Source organism: Liolophura sinensis, chromosome 13 (genome assembly GCF_032854445.1).
Source record: "Liolophura sinensis isolate JHLJ2023 chromosome 13, CUHK_Ljap_v2, whole genome shotgun sequence".
Lineage (NCBI taxonomy): Eukaryota > Metazoa > Mollusca > Polyplacophora > Chitonida > Chitonidae > Liolophura > Liolophura sinensis.
In genome coordinates, this window is record NC_088307.1 from 87516 (window position 1) to 111284 (window position 23769).

Sequence of the window (23769 nt, forward strand, 5' to 3'; positions counted from 1 at the left end):
CCAGCAAACCCTGTGTTGCTGTCTGAGAGAATCAGGACGTAATGACAGCCAGTTTCATGAGCATGATACATTACCCAGGAAACCCTGATGCTGCTGTCTGAGAGGATCAGGGTGTAAAGACAGCCAATTTCATGAGCATGATACATTACCCGGCAAACCCTGATGCGGCCGTCTGAGTGGACCCAAATATGCCTCCTCCGCTGGGCCCCGGAGATGCTCCAAAGGTTGACGTGGACCCAAACACAGGCCTTGTCCCTCCAAAGACAGGGCTACTTCCAAAGGCAGGGGTAGTGCCAAACGTGGGTGATCCTCCAAACGCTGGGGTAGAGCCAAACACAGGAGATCCTCCAAATGTGGCTAAAACAACGAAATGAGAACTATAAACATCAGAAACACCTTAGTTCAAACGTGATACATACGTGGGGAGTTTCACTTGACGATACCAGGTAACAAACCTGTATTTCTTGCAGCAACCAGTGGCTCTTTGTACATGCATGTCTCACTATGCATGCAACTTAAAGCGGATTAAAGGACGGAATGGTAACAAGTGAATCCCCAGAACAGAATGTATAAATTACAAGTGTACACACTACATCAAGGCAAAAGGTTTTTGGGAACGTATTTTAGATACAGAGTGCCGGGGTAAAGGGGTCTGCAAGGGAATTTTCCAGATCTAAGGGGGCCAATACAAGGAAAACTTGACTGTGGTTCTACTCTACATAAGTGTAATTCTGATTGTGTAGATCATAGGGTGTGAAGAACTTCTGAAATCTGTGGAGGTTTACAGGGAAAGCTAGACTGTGGTTCTACTCTACATGTGTGTACATCTGATTCCCTGGATCACTGGGTGCGATGAACTCATGAGATCTGTGGAGGTTTACAGGGAAAGCTAGACTGTGGTTCTATTGTACATGTGTGTACATCTGATTCCCTGGATCACTGGGTGTGATGAACTTATGAGATCTGTGGAGGTTTACAGGGAAAGCTAGACTGTTGTTCTACTGTACATGTGTGTACATCTGATTTCCTGGATCATTGGATGTGATGAACTCTTAATATCTGTGGAGATTCACAGGGAAAGCTAGACTGTTGTTCTACTCTACATGTGTGTGCATCGGATTTCCTGGATCACTGGATGTGATGAACTCATGAGATCTGTGGAGGTTTACAGGGAAAGCTAGACTGTGGTTCTACTGTACATGTGTGTGCATCTGATTTCCTGGATCATAGGGTGTGATGAACTTATGAGATCTGTGGAGGTTTACAGGGAAAGCTAGACTGTGGTTCTACTCTACATGTGTGTACATCTGATTCCCTGGATCACTGGGTGTGATGAACTCATGAGATCTGTGGAGGTTTACAAAAAAAGCTAGACTGTGGATCTATTGTACATGTGTGTACATCGGATTTCCTGGATCATTTGGTGTGATGAACTTCTGAGATCTGTGGAGGTTTACAGGGAAAGCTAGACTGTGGTTCTACTGTACATGTGTGTACATCAGATTTCCTGGATCACTGGGTGGGATGAACTTATGAGATCTGTGGAGGTTTACAGGGAAAGCTAAACTGTGGTTCTACTCTACATGTGTGTACATCTGATTTCCTGGATCACTGGGTGGGATGAACTTATGAGATCTGTGGAGGTTTACAGGGAAAGCTAGACTGTGGTTCTACTCTACATGTGTGTACATCTGATTTCCTGGATCACTGGGTGCGATGAACTTCTGAGATCTGTGGAGGTTTACAGGGAAAGCTAGACTGTGGTTCTACTCTACATGTGTGTACATCTGATTTCCTGGATCATTGGATGAGATGAACTTATGAGATCTGTGGAGGTTTACAGGGAAAGCTAGACTGTGGTTCTACTCTACATGTTTGTACATCTGATTCCCTGGATCACTGGGTGGGATGAACTTATGAGATCTGTGGAGGTTTACAGGGAAAGCTAGACTGTGGTTCTACTCTACATGTGTGTACAGATGATTTCCTGGATCACTGGGTGCGATGAATTGATGAGATCTGTGGAGGTTTACAAAAAAAGCTAGACTGTGGTTCTACTCTACATGTGTGTACATCGGATTTCCTGGATCATAGGGTGCGATGAACTCATGAGATCTGTGGAGATTTACAGGGAAAGCTAGACTGTGGTTCTACTCTACATATGTATACATCTGATTTCTCGGATCATAGGGTGTGATGTACTTCTAAGATCTGTAGAGGCTGACAGGGAAAGCTAGACTGTGGTTCTACTCTACATGTGTGTACAGATGATTCCCTGGATCACTGGGTGCGATAAATTGTTGAGATCTGTGGAGGTTTACAGGGAAAGCTAGACTGTGGTTCTACTCTACATGTGTGTACATCTGATTCCCTGGATCACTGGGTGGGATGAACTTCTGAGATCTGTGGAGGTTTACAGGGAAAGCTAGACTGTGGTTCTGCTCTACATGTGTGTACAGATGATTCCCTGGATTACTGAATGTGATGAACTTATGAGATCTGTGGAGGTTTACAGGGAAAGCTAGACTGTGGTTCTACTCTACATGTTTGCACATCTGATTCCCGGGATCACTGGGTGCGATGAACTTCTGAAATCTGTGGAGGTTTACAGGGAAAGCTAGACTGTGGTTCTACTCTACATGTGTGTACATCTGATTCCCTGGATCACTGGGTGCGATGAACTCATAAGATCTGTGGAGGTTTACAAAAAAAGCTAGACTGTGGTTCTATTGTACATGTGTGTACAGATGATTCCCTGGATCACTGGATGTGATGAACTTATGAGATCTGTGGAGGTTTACAGGGAAAGCTAGACTGTGGTTCTACTGTACATGTGTGTACAGATGATTCCCTGGATCACTGGATGTGATGAACTTCTGAGATCTGTGGAGGTTTACAGGGAAAGCTAGACTGTGGTTCTATTGTACATGTGTGTACAGATGATTCCCTGGATCACTGGATGTGATGAACTTCTGAAATCTGTGGAGGTTAACAGGGAAAGCTAGACTGTGGTTCTACTCTACATGTGGGTACATCTGATTTCTTGGATCACTGGGTGCGATGAACTTATGAGATCTGTGGAGGTTTACAGGGAAAGCTAGACTGTGGTTCTACTCTACATGTGTGTACATCTGATTTCCTGGACCATTGGATGAGATGAACTTATGAGATCTGTAGAGGCTGACAGGGAAAGCTAGACTGTGGTTCTACTGTACATGTGTGTACAGATTATTCCCTGGATCATTTGGTGTGATGAACTTCTGAGATCTGTGGAGGTTTACAGGGAAAGCTAGACTGTGGTTCTACTCCACACTACATGTGTGTACAGATGATTCCCTGGATCATTGGATGTGATGAACTCATGAGATCTGTGGAGGTTTACAGGGAAAGCTAGGCTGTTGTTCTACTCTACATGTTTGTACATCTGATTCCCTGGATCACTGGGTGCGATGAACTTCTGAAATCTGTGGAGGTTAACAGGGAAAGCTAGACTGTGGTTCTACTCTACATGTGTGTATATCTGATTCCCTGGATCACTGGGTGCGATGAACTTCTGAGATCTGTGGAGGTTTACAGGGAAAGCTAGGCTGTTGTTCTACTCTACATGTGTGTACAGATGATTCCCTGGATCATTGGATGTGATGAACTTATGAGATCTGTGGAGGTTTACAGGGAAAGCTAGACTGTGGTTCTACTCTACACTACATGTGTGTACAGATGATTCCCTGGATCACTGGATGTGATGAACTTATGAGATCTGTGGAGGTTTACAGGGAAAGCTAGACTGTGGTTCTACTCTACACTACATGTGTGTACAGATGATTCCCTGGATCACTGGATGTGATGAACTCATGAGATCTGTGGAGGTTTACAGGGAAAGTTAGGCTGTTGTTCTACTCTACATGTGTGTACATCTGATTCCCTGGATCATTGGATGTGATGAACTCATGAGATCTGTGGAGGTTTACAGGGAAAGCTAGACTGTGGTTCTACTCTACATGTTTGTACATCTGATTCCCTGGATCACTGGATGTGATGAACTCATGAGATCTGTGGAGGTTTACAGGGAAAGCTAGACTGTGGTTCTACTCTACATGTTTGTACATCTGATTCCCTGGATCACTGGGTGCGATGAATTGATGAGATCTGTGGAGGTTTACAGGGAAAGCTAGACTGTGGTTCTACTCTACATGTGTGTACATCTGATTCCCCGGATCACTGGGTGCGATGAACTTCTGAAATCTGTGGAGGTTTACAGGGAAAACTAGACTGTGGTTCTACTCTACATGTGTGTACATCTGATTCCCTGGATCACTGGGTGTGATGAACTCATGAGATCTGTGGAGATTTACAGGGAAAGCTAGACTGTGGTTCTACTCTACATGTGTGTACATCTGATTCCCTGGATCACTGGGTGCGATGAACTGATGAGATCTGTGGAGGTTAACAGGGAAAGCTAGACTGTGGTTCTACTCTACACTACATGTGTGTACAGATGATTCCCTGGATCATTGGATGTGATGAACTTCTGAGATCTGTGGAGGTTTACAGGGAAAGCTAGACCGTGGTTCTACTCTACATGTTTGTACATCTGATTCCCTGGATCATTGGGTGCGATGAACTTCTGAGATCTGTGGAGGTTTACAGGGAAAGCTAGACTGTGGTTCTACTCTACATGTGTGTACATCTGATTCCCTGGATCACTGGATGTGATGAACTCATGAGATCTGTGGAGGTTTACAGGGAAAGCTAGACTGTGGTACTACTCTACATGTGTGTACAGATGATTTCCTGGATCACTGGGTGCGATGAACTTCTGAGATCTGTGGAGGTTTACAGGGAAAGCTAGACTGTGGTTCTACTCTACATGTGTGTACAGATGATTTCCTGGATCACTGGGTGCGATGAACTTCTGAGATCTGTGGAGGTTTACAGGGAAAGCTAGACTGTGGTTCTACTCTACATGTGTGTACAGATGATTCCCTGGATCATTGGATGTGATGAACTCATGAGATCTGTGGAGGTTTACAGGGAAAGCTAGGCTGTTGTTCTACTCTACATGTGTGTACATCTGATTCCCTGGATCACTGGGTGCGATGAACTTCTGAGATCTGTGGAGGTTTACAGGGAAAGCTAGACTGTGGTTCTACTCTGCATGTGTGTACAGATGATTCCCTGGATCATTGGATGTGATGAACTTATGAGATCTGTGGAGGTTTACAGGGAAAGCTAGACTGTGGTTCTACTCTACATGTGTGTACAGATGATTCCCTGGATCATTGGATGTGATGAACTCATGAGATCTGTGGAGGTTTACAGGGAAAGCTAGACTGTGGTTCTACTCTACATGTGTGTACTTCTGATTCCCTGGATCACTGGGTGCGATGAACTTCTGAGATCTGTGGAGGTTTACAGGGAAAGCTAGACTGTGGTTCTACTCTACATGTGTGTACAGATGATTCCCTGGATCATTGGATGTGATGAACTCATGAGATCTGTGGAGGTTTACAGGGAAAGCTAGACTGTGGTTCTACTCTACATGTGTGTACTTCTGATTCCCTGGATCACTGGGTGCGATGAACTTCTGAGATCTGTGGAGGTTTACAGGGAAAGCTAGACTGTGGTTCTACTCTACATGTGTGTACAGATGATTCCCTGGATCATTGGATGTGATGAACTTATGAGATCTGTGGAGGTTTACAGGGAAAGCTAGACTGTGGTTCTACTCTACATGTGTGTACATCTGATTTCCTGGATCATTGGGTGGGATGAACTTCTGAAATCTGTGGAGGTTTACAGGGAAAGCTAGACTGTGGTTCTACTCTACATGTTTGTACATCTGATTTCCTGGATCACTGGGTGCGATGAACTTATGAGATCTGTGGAGGTTTACAGGGAAAGCTAGACTGTGGTTCTATTGTACATGTGTGTACAGATGATTCCCTGGATCACTGAATGTGATGAACTTATGAGATCTGTGGAGGTTTACAGGGAAAGCTAGACTGTGGTTCTACTGTACATGTGTGTACAGATTATTCCCTGGATCATTTGGTGTGATGAACTTCTGAGATCTGTGGAGGTTTACAGGGAAAGCTAGACTGTGGTTCTACTCTACACTACATGTGTGTACAGATGATTCCCTGGATCATTGGATGTGATGAACTCATGAGATCTGTGGAGGTTTACAGGGAAAGCTAGGCTGTTGTTCTACTCTACATGTTTGTACATCTGATTCCCTGGATCACTGGGTGCGATGAACTTCTGAAATCTGTGGAGGTTAACAGGGAAAGCTAGACTGTGGTTCTACTCTACATGTGTGTATATCTGATTCCCTGGATCACTGGGTGCGATGAACTTCTGAGATCTGTGGAGGTTTACAGGGAAAGCTAGGCTGTTGTTCTACTCTACATGTGTGTACAGATGATTCCCTGGATCATTGGATGTGATGAACTTATGAGATCTGTGGAGGTTTACAGGGAAAGCTAGACTGTGGTTCTACTCTACACTACATGTGTGTACAGATGATTCCCTGGATCACTGGATGTGATGAACTTATGAGATCTGTGGAGGTTTACAGGGAAAGTTAGGCTGTTGTTCTACTCTACATGTGTGTACAGATGATTCCCTGGATCACTGGATGTGATGAACTCATGAGATCTGTGGAGGTTTACAGGGAAAGTTAGGCTGTTGTTCTACTCTACATGTGTGTACATCTGATTCCCTGGATCATTGGATGTGATGAACTCATGAAATCTGTGGAGGTTTACAGGGAAAGCTAGACTGTGGTTCTACTCTACATGTGTGTACAGATGATTCCCTGGATCATTGGATGTGATGAACTCATGAGATCTGTGGAGGTTTACAGGGAAAGCTAGACTGTGGTTCTACTCTACATGTTTGTACATCTGATTCCCTGGATCACTGGGTGCGATGAATTGATGAGATCTGTGGAGGTTTACAGGGAAAGCTAGACTGTGGTTCTACTCTACATGTTTGTACATCTGATTCCCCGGATCACTGGGTGCGATGAACTTCTGAAATCTGTGGAGGTTTACAGGGAAAGCTAGACTGTGGTTCTACTCTACATGTGTGTACATCTGATTCCCTGGATCACTGGGTGTGATGAACTCATGAGATCTGTGGAGATTTACAGGGAAAGCTAGACTGTGGTTCTACTCTACATGTGTGTACATCTGATTCCCTGGATCACTGGGTGCGATGAACTGATGAGATCTGTGGAGGTTAACAGGGAAAGCTAGACTGTGGTTCTACTCTACACTACATGTGTGTACAGATGATTCCCTGGATCATTGGATGTGATGAACTTCTGAGATCTGTGGAGGTTTACAGGGAAAGCTAGACTGTGGTTCTACTCTACATGTTTGTACATCTGATTCCCTGGATCATAGGGTGCGATGAACTTCTGAGATCTGTGGAGGTTTACAGGGAAAGCTAGACTGTGGTTCTACTCTACATGTGTGTACATCTGATTCCCTGGATCACTGGATGTGATGAACTCATGAGATCTGTGGAGGTTTACAGGGAAAGCTAGACTGTGGTTCTACTCTACATGTGTGTACAGATGATTCCCTGGATCACTGAATGTGATGAACTTATGAGATCTGTGGAGGTTTACAGGGAAAGCTAGACTGTGGTTCTACTCTACATGTGTGTACATCTGATTCCCTGGATCACTGGATGTGATGAACTCATGAGATCTGTGGAGGTTTACAGGGAAAGCTAGACTGTGGTTCTACTCTACATGTGTGTACAGATGATTCCCTGGATCATTGGATGTGATGAACTCATGAGATCTGTGGAGGTTTACAGGGAAAGCTAGGCTGTTGTTCTACTCTACATGTGTGTACATCTGATTCCCTGGATCACTGGGTGCGATGAACTTCTGAGATCTGTGGAGGTTTACAGGGAAAGCTAGACTGTGGTTCTACTCTACATGTGTGTACAGATGATTCCCTGGATCATTGGATGTGATGAACTTATGAGATCTGTGGAGGTTTACAGGGAAAGCTAGACTGTGGTTCTACTCTACATGTGTGTACAGATGATTCCCTGGATCATTGGATGTGATGAACTCATGAGATCTGTGGAGGTTTACAGGGAAAGCTAGACTGTGGTTCTACTCTACATGTGTGTACAGATGATTCCCTGGATCACTGGATGTGATGAACTTATGAGATCTGTGGAGGTTTACAGGGAAAGCTAGACTGTGGTTCTACTCTACATGTGTGTACATCTGATTTCCTGGATCATTGGGTGGGATGAACTTCTGAAATCTGTGGAGGTTTACAGGGAAAGCTAGACTGTGGTTCTACTCTACATGTTTGTACATCTGATTTCCTGGATCACTGGGTGCGATGAACTTCTGAGATCTGTGGAGGTTTACAGGGAAAGCTAGACTGTGGTTCTATTGTACATGTGTGTACAGATGATTCCCTGGATCACTGAATGTGATGAACTTATGAGATCTGTGGAGGTTTACAGGGAAAGCTAGACTGTGGTTCTACTCTACATGTGTGTACTTCTGATTCCCTGGATCACTGGGTGCGATGAACTTCTGAGATCTGTGGAGGTTTACAGGGAAAGCTAGACTGTGGTTCTGCTCTACATGTGTGTACAGATGATTCCCTGGATCACTGAATGTGATGAACTTATGAGATCTGTGGAGGTTTACATGGAAAGCTAGGCTGTTGTTCTACTCTACATGTTTGTACATCTGATTCCCTGCATCATTGGGTGCGATGAACTCATGAGATCTGTGGAGGTTTACAGGGAAAGCTAGACTGTGGTTCTACTCTACATGTGTGTACTTCTGATTCCCTGGATCACTGGGTGTGATGAACTTATGAGATCTGTGGAGGTTAACAGGGAAAGCTAGACTGTGGTTCTACTCTACATGTGTGTACAGATGATTCCCTGGATCACTGGGTGTGATGAACTCATGAGATCTGTGGAGATTTACAGGGAAAGCTAGACTGTGGTTCTACTCTACATGTGTGTACATCTGATTCCCTGGATCACTGGGTGTGATGAACTTATGAGATCTGTGGAGGTTAACAGGGAAAGCTAGACTGTGGTTCTACTCTACATGTGTGTACATCTGATTTCCTGGATCATTGGGTGGGATGAACTTCTGAAATCTGTGGAGGTTTACAGGGAAAGCTAGACTGTGGTTCTACTCTACATGTTTGTACATCTGATTTCCTGGGTCAATGGATGTGGAGAACTTCCCAATTTGGAAATTTGGAAAGGTCTGTAGTAAAAGCTTGACTGTGGTCATAGATACATGTAGATAAAATAAACATGTACTGTGAATGAAGATTCTTTGATCTTACATTTGGGTTGAGGGCTGACACCAAAGCTGGCTCCGGTATTACTGGCACTAGGTGATCCAAAACCACCAGCTGCAACACTGGCTCCTCCTGAGGCAAATCCACCAGTGGCATTGCTGGATCCAAATCCACTGGGTGTTGCATTTGTGGATGATCCAAATGAAGAACCAAAACTTGTGGTGCCCTGATTGCCAAAGAGGTTAGCTGTAATCAACAAATTGGAATCAGTTCACATAAAAATCTATTCAGATATGTCAGAAGACAGGCATTTTATTCTGATTTTAAAGATTTCTTCTTTGATGATCTTGTAATCGGATATAAAGCCTCTGTAGTATCAAAGCTGGAAAGAAATTGAAAACGAGATCAAACAAAGTGTTTGTAACAGCTTATTTTAACCCTAACAGCATTTGTGAGCCTAAGCGTACCTGAACTGGTAGAAGGGGTGCCAAAGGTTGGAGTTCCAAAGACATTTTTAGATGTATTTTCTGCACTTGGCTTGCCTCCGAGTCCACCAAGGAAACCCGAATTGGCTGAGCCACTGCTGAAGCCAAAGCCACCTCCACCTGTGCTAGCTCCAAATCCTACAGAAGAGCTCATTGGGTTGGAGCTAAACACTGCTGGACTGGGACTGTTGACCTTTGTGCCAAACACTGCTCCGCTTGTGGGAGGTGTAGGGTTGCCACCAAATGAAGATGTTGCTGGGTTAGACCCGAGCACTCCACCCACAGAGCTGCTTGTTGTGCTCGTTCCAAAGAGCCCACCCGATAGGCCACTACCAAAACCACTAGGTCCTGAAGATACTGTGTTACATCCAAAGGGACCCCCATCACCTGTTGTTGTAGTTGTACTAGATCCAAACAGACCTCCACTAGCTGTTGTAGTTGTAGCAGACCCAAAGAGGCCCCCACCAGCTGTTGTAGTTGTTGCTGTAGTCGATCCAAACAAGCCCCCACTAGCTGTTGTTGTAGTTGTAGCAGACCCAAAGAGGCCCCCAGCAGCTGTTGTTGTAGTTGTAGCAGACCCAAAGAGGCCCCCACCAGCTGTTGTTGTAGTTGTAGCAGACCCAAAGAGGCCCCCTCCAGCTATTGTTGTAGCTGTAGCAGACCCAAAGAGGCCCCCACCAGCTGTTGTTGCAGTTGTGCCAGACCCAAAGAGGCCCCCACCAGCTGTTGTTGCAGCTGCAACAGATCCAAAGAGGCCTCCACTAGCTGTTGTTGCAGTTGTAGTAGATCCAAAGAGGCCTCCACTAGCTGTTGTTGCAGTTGTAGCAGATCCAAAGAGGCCTCCACTAGCTGTTGTTGTAGTTGTAGCAGATCCAAAGAGGCCTCCACTAGCTGTTGTTGCAGTTGTAGCAGATCCAAAAAGCTGGTCCCCACTAGCTGGTGTTGCACTCGTAACAGATGCAAAGTGAAGACCACTAGATGTTGTTGTTGTAGTAGATTCAGACAGTCTCCCACTAGCCGTTGTAGCACCTGAAGGAGATCCAAAAAGAGATACACTAGGTGTCACGGTTGAAGCAGATGCAAACAAGCCCCCACTGGCTGCTGTTGCAGGCGTAGCAGATCCAAACAGGCCCCCACTAGCTGTTGTTGCAGGCGTAGCAGATCCAAACAGGCCCCCACTAGCTGTTGTTGCTGTCGTAGCTGATCCAAACATGCTCCCAATCGCTGTTGTTGCAGTGGCAGCAGATCCAAACATGCCTCTACTAGTTGTTGCAGTGGTAGCTGACCCAAGCTGACCCCCACTGGCAGTAGTTGCAGTGGTAGCAGATCCAAGCATGCTTCCACTAGTTGTTGTTGTTGCAGTGGTAGCAGATCCAAACAGGCCCCCACTGGCAGTTGTTGCAGTGGTAGCAGATACATGCAGACCCTCACTAGCTGCTGTTGCAGTGGTAGCAGATCCAAACAGGCCCCCACTGGCAGCTGTTGCAGTGGTAGCAGATCCAAACAAGCCCCCACTGGCAGTTGTTGCAGTGGTAGCAGATACATGCAGACCCCCACTAGCTACTGTTGCAGTGGTAGCAGATCCAAGCAGACCCTCAGTACCTGTTGTTGCAGTGGTAGTAGATCCGAACAATTCCCCAGTACCTGTTGTTGCAGTTGTGGCAGGTCCAAACAGATTACCACTACCTGTTGTTGCTGACGTGTTAGATCCAAACAGGCCCCCACTAACTGTTGTTGCAGTCTTGGCAGGCCCAATGTCACTACCAGCTGTTTTTGCAGTCGTAGTAGACCCAAACAGGCCACCACTACCTGTCGATCCAAACAGGCCCTCATTACTTCTTGTTGCAGTTGTAGTAGATCCAAACAGATCCCCAGTAGCCTTTGTTGCAGTTGTAGTAGATCCAAACAGGCCCCCACCAGTTGTTGTTGCAACTGTAGCAGATCCAAACAGGCCCCCATCAGATGTTGTCGGAGCTGCAGCAGATCCAAACAAACCACCACCAGCTGTTGTAGCAGTAGAGGCAGATCCAAACAGGCCCCCACCAGCAGTTGTAGCAGCTGAGATAGATCCAAACAGGCCCCCACCAGCAGTTGTAGCAGTCGAGGCAGATCCAAACAGGCCCCCACCAGCAGTTGTAGCAGCTGAGATAGATCCAAACAGGCCCCCACCAGCAGTTGTAGCAGTCGAGGCAGTTCCAAACAGGCCCCCACCAGCAGTTGTAGCAGTCAAGGAAGATCCAAACAGGCCCCCACCAGCAGCTGTAGCAGTTGAGGCAGATCCAAACAGCCCCCCACTCAGTGCTGTCGCAGTTGAAGCAGATCCAACCAGGCCACCACTTGATGTTGCAGCAATTCGCTGGCCGAGAACAGAGGTACTGGATCTCAGTGAACTGCCATCGGATGTGTTAACATTCTCCAGTTTAGCCTTTCCACTGGTCGAACTGTCCTGTCCTTCACTACCACTCACTACTCTAGTTTCTTTACTGAATGTGTTTGTTTGGGCCGATAATTTATCAGGTGTGCCAGATGGCTGAAAACCTGAAAAGCAGAAAAGTTAGAAAAAAAAAATAGCAATACAACAAACAAGCATAACATATTGAGTCCTGCACGCTGATATACATGTATGCCCACACTATCAAAACGGTTTTGAACAAAACTTACAAAATTTAGGTTTGGTAGCAGCAAGACAACCAATGATCTCGCCAGTTGGAATCTACAGGTGTATTCATTGAAGCAGACATTCGTGTACCACCTGTCAATCAATAAGGACGTTCCAGGTTAATAATTACAAGGCCAATTCACAAAGCGGCATATAACACAAACCACCAAAGAACTAAGAAAGTACATAAATTACAAAAATAGAACGGAATCATGCAAAAAGAAGCAGTCAACAGTTTTCAATTATGTTTCAAAGACGCTCATATATGGAAGGTTGTGATTTAATTTAACTTGATGAATATGCAGCCCCTAGCTTGGAGTGAATGTATTTGAAGGAATAACCTTGACACGCTAGTTTTGCAGTATTAACTTGTTACGTTGAAAACCCTGACCGAGGTAAACTGAGCTAAACATATTTCACCGGTTAAGTGTGAGCAATTGTCAGCGATCACACTGTTGTCACTGCTCTTGTTTTACTCTGTATGCTGTACGTCTATCGCACTGTCGTTGCTGCTCTGGTCTTACTCTCTAGGCTATACGTCTATCACTCGGTCGTCGCTGGTCTGGTCTTACTCTGTACATGTATGCTGTACATCTATCACACTGGTTTTACTCTCTACATTGTACATCTATCACACAGTCATCGCTGCTCTGGTTTTACTCTCTATGCTGTACGTCTATCTCACTGTCGTCGCTGGTCTGGTTTTACTCTCCATGCTGCACGTCTATCACACTGTCGTCGCTGCTCTGGGTTTACTCTCCATGCTGTACGTCTATCACACTGTCGTCGCTGGTCTGGTTTTACTCTCCATGCTGTACGTCTATCTCACTGTCGTCGCTGCTCTGGTTTTACTCTCCATGCTGTATGTCTATCTCACTGTCACCGGTGCTATGATTATACTCTCTATGTTGTACGTCTATCACACTGTCGTCGCTGGTCTGGTTTTACTCTCCATGCTGTACGTCTATCACACTGTCGTCGCTGGTCTGGTTTTACTCTCCATGCTGTACGTCTATCACACTGTCGTCGCTGGTCTGGTTTTACTCTCCATGCTGTATGTCTATCTCACTGTCACCGGTGCTATGATTATACTCTCTATGTTGTACGTCTATCACACTGTCGTCGCTGGTCTGGTTTTACTCTCTATGCTGTACGTCTATCTCACTGTCGTCGCTGCTCTGGTTTTACTCTCCATGCTGTATGTCTATCTCACTGTCACCGGTGCTATGATTATACTCTCTATGTTGTACGTCTATCACACTGTCGTCGCTGGTCTGGTTTTACTCTCTATGCTGTACGTCTATCACACTGTCGTCGCTGGTCTGGTTTTACTCTCCATGCTGTACGTCTATCACACTGTCGTCGCTGGTCTGGTTTTACTCTCCATGCTGTACGTCTATCACACTGTCGTCGCTGGTCTGGTTTTACTCTCTATGCTGTACGTCTATCTCACTGTCGTCGCTGCTCTGGTTTTACTCTCCATGCTGTATGTCTATCTCACTGTCACTGGTGCTATGATTATACTCTCTATGTTGTACGTCTATCACACTGTCGTCGCTGCTCTGGTTTTACTCACTATGCTGTATGTCTATCACACTGTCACCGGTGCTATGATTATACTCTCTATGTTGTACGTCTATCACACTGTCATTGCTGCTCTGGTTTTACTCTCCATGCTGTACGTCTATCACACTGTCGTCGCTGCTCTGGTTTTACTCTCTATGCTGTACGTCTATCACACTGTCGTCGCTGCTCTGGTTTTACTCTCTATGCTGAATGTCTATCACACTGTCGTCGCTGCTCTGGTTTTACTCTCCATGCTGTACGTCTATCTCACTGTCACCAGTGCTATGACTATACTCTCTATGCTGTACGTCTGTCACACTGTTGTCGCTGCTCTGGTTTTACTCTCCATGCTGTACGTCTATCTCACTGTCACCGGTGCTATGATTATACTCTCTATGTTGTACGTCTATCACGCTATCGTCGCTGCTATGGTTTTACTCTCCATGCTGCAGGTCTTTAATTGTACCGACTGAAAGCATCCCATATCACAAAGCACCAAGTGTCAAGGACTGATCCCTTTCATACCATTTGCCAAAAGGACAATTTTCGTATATGTTTTATGGCTGTCTACAATTCATAGATCCTCATTATTTACAATATAAAGGTTCCCATTGCTTCACTGTGATTATGTTTGTCTGCAGTCAACTGACAGCCCAACTGTTTTTAGTTTTGTGATGTGGCTATACAGAAATATTGCACCTCAAAGAGAGCAAAAACATGCACAATGAGAAAGTCGAAAGTGCTGCCATGTTATCATTCATAACAAATAAAATTTTTTTCTCACTGCTGGTTCCATTAACATCCTACTTTCTCATTTAACTATATGTACATGTACGTAGAGGTACATGTGACAGCACAAGGTGTTTCTGATTGCTTTATCACGGCACTCTAACACTTTCTGATTTGAAGTTGATTTACATGAACTACCAAGCATGTTAGAAAGAAATGGCTGTGGTGGCTTAGTCTGTGATGGCTTAGTCTGTGGTGGCTTAGTCTGTGGTGGCTTAGTGTTTAGTCTGTGATGGCTTAGTCTGTGGTGGCTTAGTGTTTAGTCTGTGATGGCTTAGTCTGTGATGGCTTAGTCTGTGATTGCTTAGTCTGTGGTGGCTTAGTGTTTAGTCTGTGATGGCTTAGTCTGTGGTGGCTTAGTGTTTAGTCTGTGATGGCTTAGTCTGTGATGGCTTAGTGTTTAGTCTGTGATGGCTTAGTCTGTGATGGCTTAGTCTGTGATGGCTTAGTCTGTGGTGGCTTAGTGTTTAGTCTGTGATGGCTTAGTCTGTGGTGGCTTAGTGCTTAGTCTGTGGTGGCTTAGTCTGTGGTCACTTAGTCTGTGGTCGCTTTATCTGTGGTCACTTAGTCTGTGGTCACTTAGTCTGTGGTGGCTTAGTCTGTGGTCACTTAGTCTATGGTCGCTTAGTCTGTGCCCACTCCTTTCCCACATAACTTACAACGTCATATAACTTGTTGCCATTTCTTTTAACAATCAGTGGTAAACATCTGAAACCCCAACACTTGTATGATCCGTATTATGGGAGTAGCTTTGTCAAACTGACCCTGTTGGGAAAAGCCGAATGACTTGGGAGCTGACAAACGGGAGTTCTGGTAAGCTGGGAGGGCATCCTGGTTTTCCTCACCCTCATCCTCTTCGTCCTCCTCCTGACTGAGATCGTTCGGGGTGGGGCCGTCGCCATCTCCTCCCTCATACCCATTGTCATCCACCTCACTATCTGACACTGAAGGAGAGTTCACAATCACATCTGTCAAAACAAACAAATACATGTACATCAGCAGCCACAGCACAATTATAACAGTACTATCAAAGACGTACAGCACAGAGAGTAAATCTTGAGAAGCAAAGACAGTGTGATAGCTGGCAAATGGTCACACGTAACCTGTGAAGTATGGCCTCTTGTACCTTTACCTCAGTTAAGGTTTCATTCTAACTGTTCGTGCAAATGCTTACATGTATACAATAGCAAATCAAACACCCCTATACACCATGGCTTAAGCAGAATTAGGTAAAAAAAAAAGGGAAGTGATCTTAACTGGAACTGATTAGACATCACTGGTTTAGAGTTCCTCAAAATGCTGTGTAATCATTACATTTAATATACAACTAGAGCCCGAGGGCTGTAAAATGGCTCTACTGCTCTTTATCTAACTTCTAACAGTAAGGAAAAACATTCCTTTAAGCAAAAACATAAAAAAAAAACATAAAAAGGCATAATGAACAAGAGCACAGCTGAAGGCTAGATGCTTAAACTTTAGTTTATTTATTTATTTGATTGGTGTTTTACGCTGTAGTCAAGAATATTTCACCTGTATGATGGCAGCCAGCAATATAATAGGAGGAAACCGGGCAGAGCCCAGGAAAACCTCACAACCATTCAACTCACAGCGACCGCAATGGTGAGAGGCTCCTGGGTCAGTACGCTGCAACAACCCGCTTACCGACTAAGCTACGAAGGCCCCCTCCAAAACTTTAGCATCTCACATAAAAAACAAAGAGTACCTATGAATAATAAGAGTACCTATGAAAAATAAGAGTACCTATGAAAAATAAGAGTACCTATGAATAATAAGAGTACCTATGAAAAATAAAATAAAATAGGTCATGAATTAGTCTTCATCCACAATTATTTTTCTTAACAACAGCCAACTTTCTACCCATGGTTCACCGAGTGCAACAGTTTCATCAAGGGAGATAACCCATAGTTTCCCAGGAAATGTGTCCTTGATGCTGGAGGACATGGATATGATGGTTATTCCTGTTATTTGCAGCTTTAGACGACGATCTACAATACCTTTTATATATTTAACACGGAACTCCGCATGTATTTAAATGGTATTCCTTATGTAAACAGAAATTTTCAGACTGATCTATTTTATTGTTGTGGAGGAAATGTTATTGTGTTTGTTGTAGATGTGATGAGTCCCATGCTCACCAATTCATTCGTTTTTCTCTCGATAGCTTCATGCTTCAGTCATGAAATAAACAGAATCTCATACACGTACCTGAGATAATTGCTATCAAAATTAAGCAACTTATTGTATTATATTGTATTGTATTTATTCATCATAAGTATAATTAGAAAACATGTTTACAGAAAATAAAGCATGGCAGGAATAAAGTCACAAAGGGCTTGATCTATCCCAAGAAGTACAAGTATGTAAGATGGTGCTGGTTGTAGGTGAATTATAAGTAAATAATAACAGAGTAAACGTTTTACATATTTAAGAAAAACACAAAGCAGTGTCACATGCCAAAAGAAATGCTGTGGTGCATGGCTATGAGACATTTATATGTTTAAAAATAAGTCAGTATTGTTTCATCAAGTAATCTTTTATTTTGGACTTAAACAGAGAAATACATTTTAGAGAAATAGGCTGCCTGTTCCATTCCCGGGGGATAATATTTGGAACTGAGTAGAAAGACAGGTTGGAAGAGTGGAGGGGTCTAAACAGGTTAAGACACTGTGTTGTGGTTGGATAACTGTGTATATCTGGCTCTTTTTGAAACATGTTACGGCAGTTCAGGGGTATTTTATAGGGTGATATATATATATTTATGAGCGATTAATAAAGAAGTCAAGGAAAGAGAATTTTACCACTGAAATATTCAGAGATCTGAAGAGACGGTTTGTGTGTCGATCAGATAGGGTTACTGAACGCACTGCGCCTTTTTGTAGCAGACTCAAGGGTCTGAGATGAGAGGGATAAGTGTTACCCCATAAAACTCAAGCACAGTTCAGAAAGTGGAAAATTAAGGAGTTATAAAGTATTAATGGAGCTGGTTTGTTTGTAAAGTTTTTAATATGGTTAATTATGCCAATGTTGCGAGATACTTTTTTGCACATGTAACTGATATGGGATGTCCAGGAAAGTTTGCTGTTAAACATTATACCCAAACACTTAAATTTGGAAACATAATCTATAACTGACTCTTGCATAGAAAGCCAAGGAATGTCCTCAAGAGAATAGGATACTGGTCCGATGACCATACATTTGGTTTTGTTAATGTTTAACGATAGCCTGTTTGAAGTCATCCAGTCACGAATCTTTTCGAGTGCAGCACACATATTGATTCATTTCATATGCAATGACCACTTGTGTGAGATCCTCCATGTAGACAATGAGTCAACAAGATGTTTTACCTGGGACACACTTGTGCTTGCATCTTAGTCTGATTGCTATATGTATTTTCCAACATAATTAAGAAGATTTCACTTTCACAATGGTAGTGAAGTTTATGAGCAAATGAAACTGTGGGCATCTCAGAGACAAGCCCTGCCCATTTCAAATAACTGAGCAGCTTCTTGTTTTAACACTGACAAAAACCAGCAACAAGCTAGGAGGGTAGTAAGTATTATAAACATGAGCAACTTCAAATTTTGGTCTGTAATACCTTCTTGATAGTCCACCCTGTTAAATGAAGTCGTGTCTGAGGCAGAAAAGGCCCTGGTCCCAAACAATGCAGCATTGGATGAGAGGGTACTGAGAGTGGACAGGCTTTGAGCAACGGTTCTTTGGGGGGCTCCAGGCTGTAAAATGAACAGAAGAAACAAGTCACATGTACATGGTGAGTTGAATGTGTCAAAACAGCACAGGTAACAAAATAGTGCTGATTTAGTGTCTTATGTCACTCGGGGTATTTACCCTCAGTTGTTTTTCTCCCTTTCGACTTCCTTTACCATCCAGAGAATACACAAACCCCAAGGTCAATTGATTGACTCCCTGCTGTCCTACAGTCTATAACGTGAAGAGGAGCAACAATAAGTCACAGGTACATGCGCACACTCCTCTCTGGCCTACAGTCTATAACGTGACGAGGAGCAACAATAAGTCACAGGTACATGCGCACACTCCTCTCTGGCCTACAGTCTATAACGTGACGAGGAGCAACAATAAGTCACAGGTACATGTGCACACTCCTCTCTGGAATACAGTCTATAAAGTGAAGAGAAGCAACAATAAGTCACAGGTACATGTGCACACTCCTCTCTGGAATACAGTCTATAAAGTGAAGAGAAGCAACAATAAGTCACAGGTACATGTGCACACTCCTCTCTGGAATACAGTCTATAAAGTGAAGAGAAGAAACAATAAGTCACAGGTACATGCGCACACTCCTCTCTGGCCTACAGTCTATAAAGTGAAGAGAAGCAACAATAAGTCACAGGTACAGCCCCTGTCCCCCGGCCTACAGTGTGCAAAGTGAAGAGAAGCAACAATAAGTCACAGGTACATGTGCACACTCCTCTCTGGAATACAGTCTATAAAGTGAAGAGAAGCAACAATAAGTCACAGGTACATGCGCACACTCCTTTCTGGCCTACAGTCTATAAAGTGAAGAGAAGCAACAATAAGTCACAGGTACATGTGCACACTCTTCTCTGACCTACAATCTATAAAGTGAAAGAGGAGCAACAAAGAGTCAAAGGTACATGTACACACTCCTCTCTGGCCTACAGTCTATAAAGTGAAGAGAAGCAACAATAAGTCACAGGTACAGCCCCTGTCCCCCGGCCTACAGTGTGCAAAGTGAAGAGACACAAAAGTGAGTCACACCAATATAGGACACCCCCTGACCTACAGTCTGTAAAGTGAAGACAAGTAGCAGTAAGATTCACAGGTACAGCCCCTATCCCCCGACCTACAGTGTGCAAAGTGAAGAGACACAAAAGAGAGTCACACCAGTATAGGACACCCCCTGACCTACAATCTGTAAAATGAAGACAAGTAGCAGTAAGATTCACAGGTACAGCCCCCGTCTCCCGACCCACAGTGTGCAAAGTGAAGAGACACAAAAGAGAGTCACACCAGTATAGGACACCCCCTGACCTACACTCTGTAAAATGAAGACAAGTAGCAGTAAGATTCACAGGTACAGCCCCCGTCTCCCGACCCACAGTGTGCAAAGTGAAGAGACACAAAAGTGAGTCACACCAGTATAGGACACCCCCTGACCTACAGTCTGTAAAGTGAAGACAAGTAGCAGTAAGATTCACAGGTACAGCCCCTGTCCCCCGACCTACAGTGTGCAAAGTGAAGAGACACAAAAGTGAGTCACACCAGTATAGGACACCCCCTGACCTACAGTCTGTAAAATGAAGACAAGTAGCAGTAAGATTCACAGGTACAGCCCCCGTCTCCCGACCCACAGTGTGCAAAGTGAAGAGACACAAAAGAGAGTCACACCAGTATAGGACACCCCCTGACCTACACTCTGTAAAATGAAGACAAGTAGCAGTAAGATTCACAGGTACAGCCCCCGTCTCCCGACCCACAGTGTGCAAAGTGAAGAGACACAAAAGAGAGTCACACCAGTATAGGACACCCCCTGACCTACAGTCTGTAAAGTGAAGACAAGTAGCAGTAAGATTCACAGGTACAGCCCCCGTCTCCCGACCTACAGTGTGCAAAGTGAAGAGACACAAAAGTGAGTCACACCAGTATAGGACACCCCCTGACCTACACTCTGTAAAGTGAAGACAAGTAGCAGTAAGATTCACAGGTACAGCCCCTGTCCCCCGACCTACAGTGTGCAAAGTGAAGAGACACAAAAGAAAGTCACACCAGTGACTCTCCCCTGACCTACAGTCTGTAAAGCAAATATGAGAAACAATAAGTCACACAGGTACAGAGCTCCCCCTTACCTACAATAGGTAAAGTGAGGAGGAGTGACAGTAAGTCACACATTACAGAATTCTCCCTGACCTGCAGTGTGTAAAATAAATAGGAGCAACAATAAGTCACACAGGTACAGGACTCCCCTCCCCCTCTCCAACCTACAGTCTGCAAAGGAAACAGGAGCAACGAGTCACACAGGTACAGGACTCCTCCTGACCTACAGTCTGCAAAATGAACAGGAGCAACAATACATCTTACCTGCCAAGAACGCACCTTTACCATCCTGGCCTGCAGTCTGTAGAATGAAGAGAAGCAACAATACATCCCCCAGAGGCCAAGAACCCACCTTTACTGTCCTGCCCTTCAGCGTGTATAGCGAAGAGAAGCACCAACACATCCCACAGGCCAAAAATCCACTTTTACCGTCCTGGCCTTTAGTCTGTAGAGTGAAGAGAGGCACCAAGACATCCCACAGGCTAAGAACCCACCTTCACCATCCTGGCCTGCAGTCTGTGGAGTGAAGAGAAGCACCAACACATCCCACAGGCCAAGAACCCACCTTTACTGTCCTGCCCTTCAGCGTGTATAGCGAAGAGAAGCACCAACACATCCCACAGGCCAAAAATCCACCTTTATCATCCTGGCCTTTAGTCTGTAGAGTGAAGAGAGGCACCAATACATCCCACAGGCCAAGAACCCACCTCTACTGTCCCGGCTTTCAGTGGGTATAGTAAAGAGAGGCACCAACACATCCCACAGGCCAAGAACCCACCTCTACTGTCCCGGCTTTCAGTGGGTATAGTAAAGAGAAGCACCAACACATCCCACAGGCCAAGAACCCACCTTTACTGTCCTGCCCTTCAGCGTGTATAGCGAAGAGAAGCACCAACACATCCCACAGGCCAAAAATCCACCTTTATCATCCTGGCCTTTAGTCTGTAGAGTGAAGAGAGGCACCAACACATCCCACAGGCCAAGAACCCACCTCTACTGTCCCGGCTTTCAGTGGGTATAGTAAAGAGAAGCACCAACACATCCCACAGGCCAAGAACCCACCTTTACTGTCCTGCCCTTCAGCGTGTATAGCGAAGAGAAGCACCAACACATCCCACAGGCCAAAAATCCACCTTTATCATCCTGGCCTTTAGTCTGTAGAGTGAAGAGAGGCACCAACACATCCCACAGGCCAAGAACCCACCTCTACTGTCCCGGCTTTCAGTGGGTATAGTAAAGAGAAGCACCAACACAGCGCCAAAACTCCACCTTTACTGTCCTGGCCTGCAGTCTATGGAGTGAAGAGAAGCACCAATGCATCCCCTGCAGGCCAAGAATCCACCTTTACCAACCTGCCCCGCAGTCTGTGGAGTGAAGAGAAGCACCAACACATCCCAAAGGCCAAGAACCCACCTTTACTGTCCTGGCGTGCAGTCTATGGAGTGAAGAGAAGCACCAATACATCCCACAGGCCAAGAATCCACCTTTACCAACCTGCCCCGCAGTCTGTGGAGTAAAGAGAAGCACCAACACATCCCACAGGCCAAAAATCCACCTTTATCATCCTGGCCTTTAGTCTGTAGAGTGAAGAGAAGCACCAATACATCCCACAGGCTAAGAATGCTCCTTCACCATCCTGGCATGCAGTCTGTGGAGTGAAGAGAAGCACCAATACATCCCCTGCAGGCCAAGAACCCACCTTTACCAATACGCCCCGCAGGCAGTGGAGCGAAGAGAAGCACCAACACATCCCACAGGCCAAGAACCCACCTCTACTGTCCTGGCCTGCAGTCTGTGGAGTGAAGAGAAGCACCAATACATCCCCTGCAGGTCAAGAGCCCACCTTTTCCAACATGCCCCGCAGGCAGTGGAGCGAAGAGAAGCACCAATACATCCCACAGGCCAAGAACCCACCTTTACTGTCCCGGCTTTCAGTGGGTATAGTGAAAAGAAGCACCAACACAGCGCCAAAACTCCACCTTTACTGTCCTGGCCTGAACTCTGTAGAGTGAAGAGAAGCACCAATACATCCCCCGCAGGCCAAGAACCCACCTATACTGTCCTGGCCTGCAGTCTGTGGAGTGAAGTGAAGCACCAATACATCCCACAGGCTAAGAACACTCCTTCACCATCCTGGCCTGCAGTCTATGGAGTGAAGAGAAGCACCAATACATCCCACAGGCTAAGAACACTCCTTCACCATCCTGGCCTGCAGTCTATGGAGTAAAGAGAAGCACCAATACATCCCCTGCAGGCCAAGAACCCACCTTTACCAACCTGCCCTGCAGTCTGTGGAGTAAAGAGAAGCGCCAACACATCCCACAGGCCAAAAATCCACCTTTATCATCCTGGCCTTTAGTCTGTAGAGTGAAGAGAAGCACCCACACATCCCACAGGCTAAGAACCCACCTTCACCATCCTGGCCTGCAGTCTGTGGAGTGAAGAGAAGCACCAACACATCCCACAGGCTAAGAACGCTCCTTCACCATCCTGGCATGCAGTCTGTGGAGTGAAGAGGGACCAACACATCCCATAGGCTAAGAATGCTCCTTCACCATCCTGGCATGCAGTCTGTGGAGTGAAGAGAAGCACCAATACATCCCCTGCAGGCCAAGAGCCCACCTTTACCAATACGCCCCGCAGGCAGTGGAGCGAAGAGAAGCACCAATACATCCCACAGGCCAAGAACCCACCTCTACTGTCCTGGCCTGCAGTCTGTGGAGTGAAGAGAAGCACCAATACATCCCCTGCAGGCCAAGAGCCCACCTTTTCCAACATGCCCCGCAGGCAGTGGAGCGAAGAGAAGCACCAATACATCCCACAGGCCAAGAACCCACCTTTACTGTCCTGGCATGCAGTCTGTGGAGTGAAGAGAAGCACCAATACATCCCCTGCAGGCCAAGAGCCCACCTTTTCCAACATGCCCCGCAGGCAGTGGAGCGAAGAGAAGCACCAATACATCCCATAGGCCAAGAACCCACCTCTACTGTCCCGGCTTTCAGTGGGTATAGTGAAAAGAAGCACCAACACAGCGCCAAAACTCCACCTTTACTGTCCTGGCCTGAACTCTGTAGAGTGAAGAGAAGCACCAATACATCCCCCGCAGGCCAAGAACCCACCTATACTG

At 45.3% G+C, this 23769-nt stretch overlaps 1 protein-coding gene across 1 annotated transcript in view; it reads right to left on the minus strand.

Annotated features, from left to right (window-relative positions):
* The window catches only part of LOC135480351 (nuclear pore complex protein DDB_G0274915-like), a 53140-nt gene that overhangs the window by 13713 nt on the left and 15658 nt on the right, over positions 1 to 23769 (minus strand). The window contains exons 7-11 of the mRNA XM_064760179.1: positions 18424 to 18559; positions 15572 to 15775; positions 9776 to 12331; positions 9354 to 9554; positions 150 to 357 (exon numbers count right to left, since the gene is read on the minus strand). Of these exons, the coding sequence (XP_064616249.1) occupies positions 150 to 357; positions 9354 to 9554; positions 9776 to 12331; positions 15572 to 15775; positions 18424 to 18559 (3305 nt within the window). The remainder of the gene's footprint in view (positions 1 to 149; positions 358 to 9353; positions 9555 to 9775; positions 12332 to 15571; positions 15776 to 18423; positions 18560 to 23769) is intronic.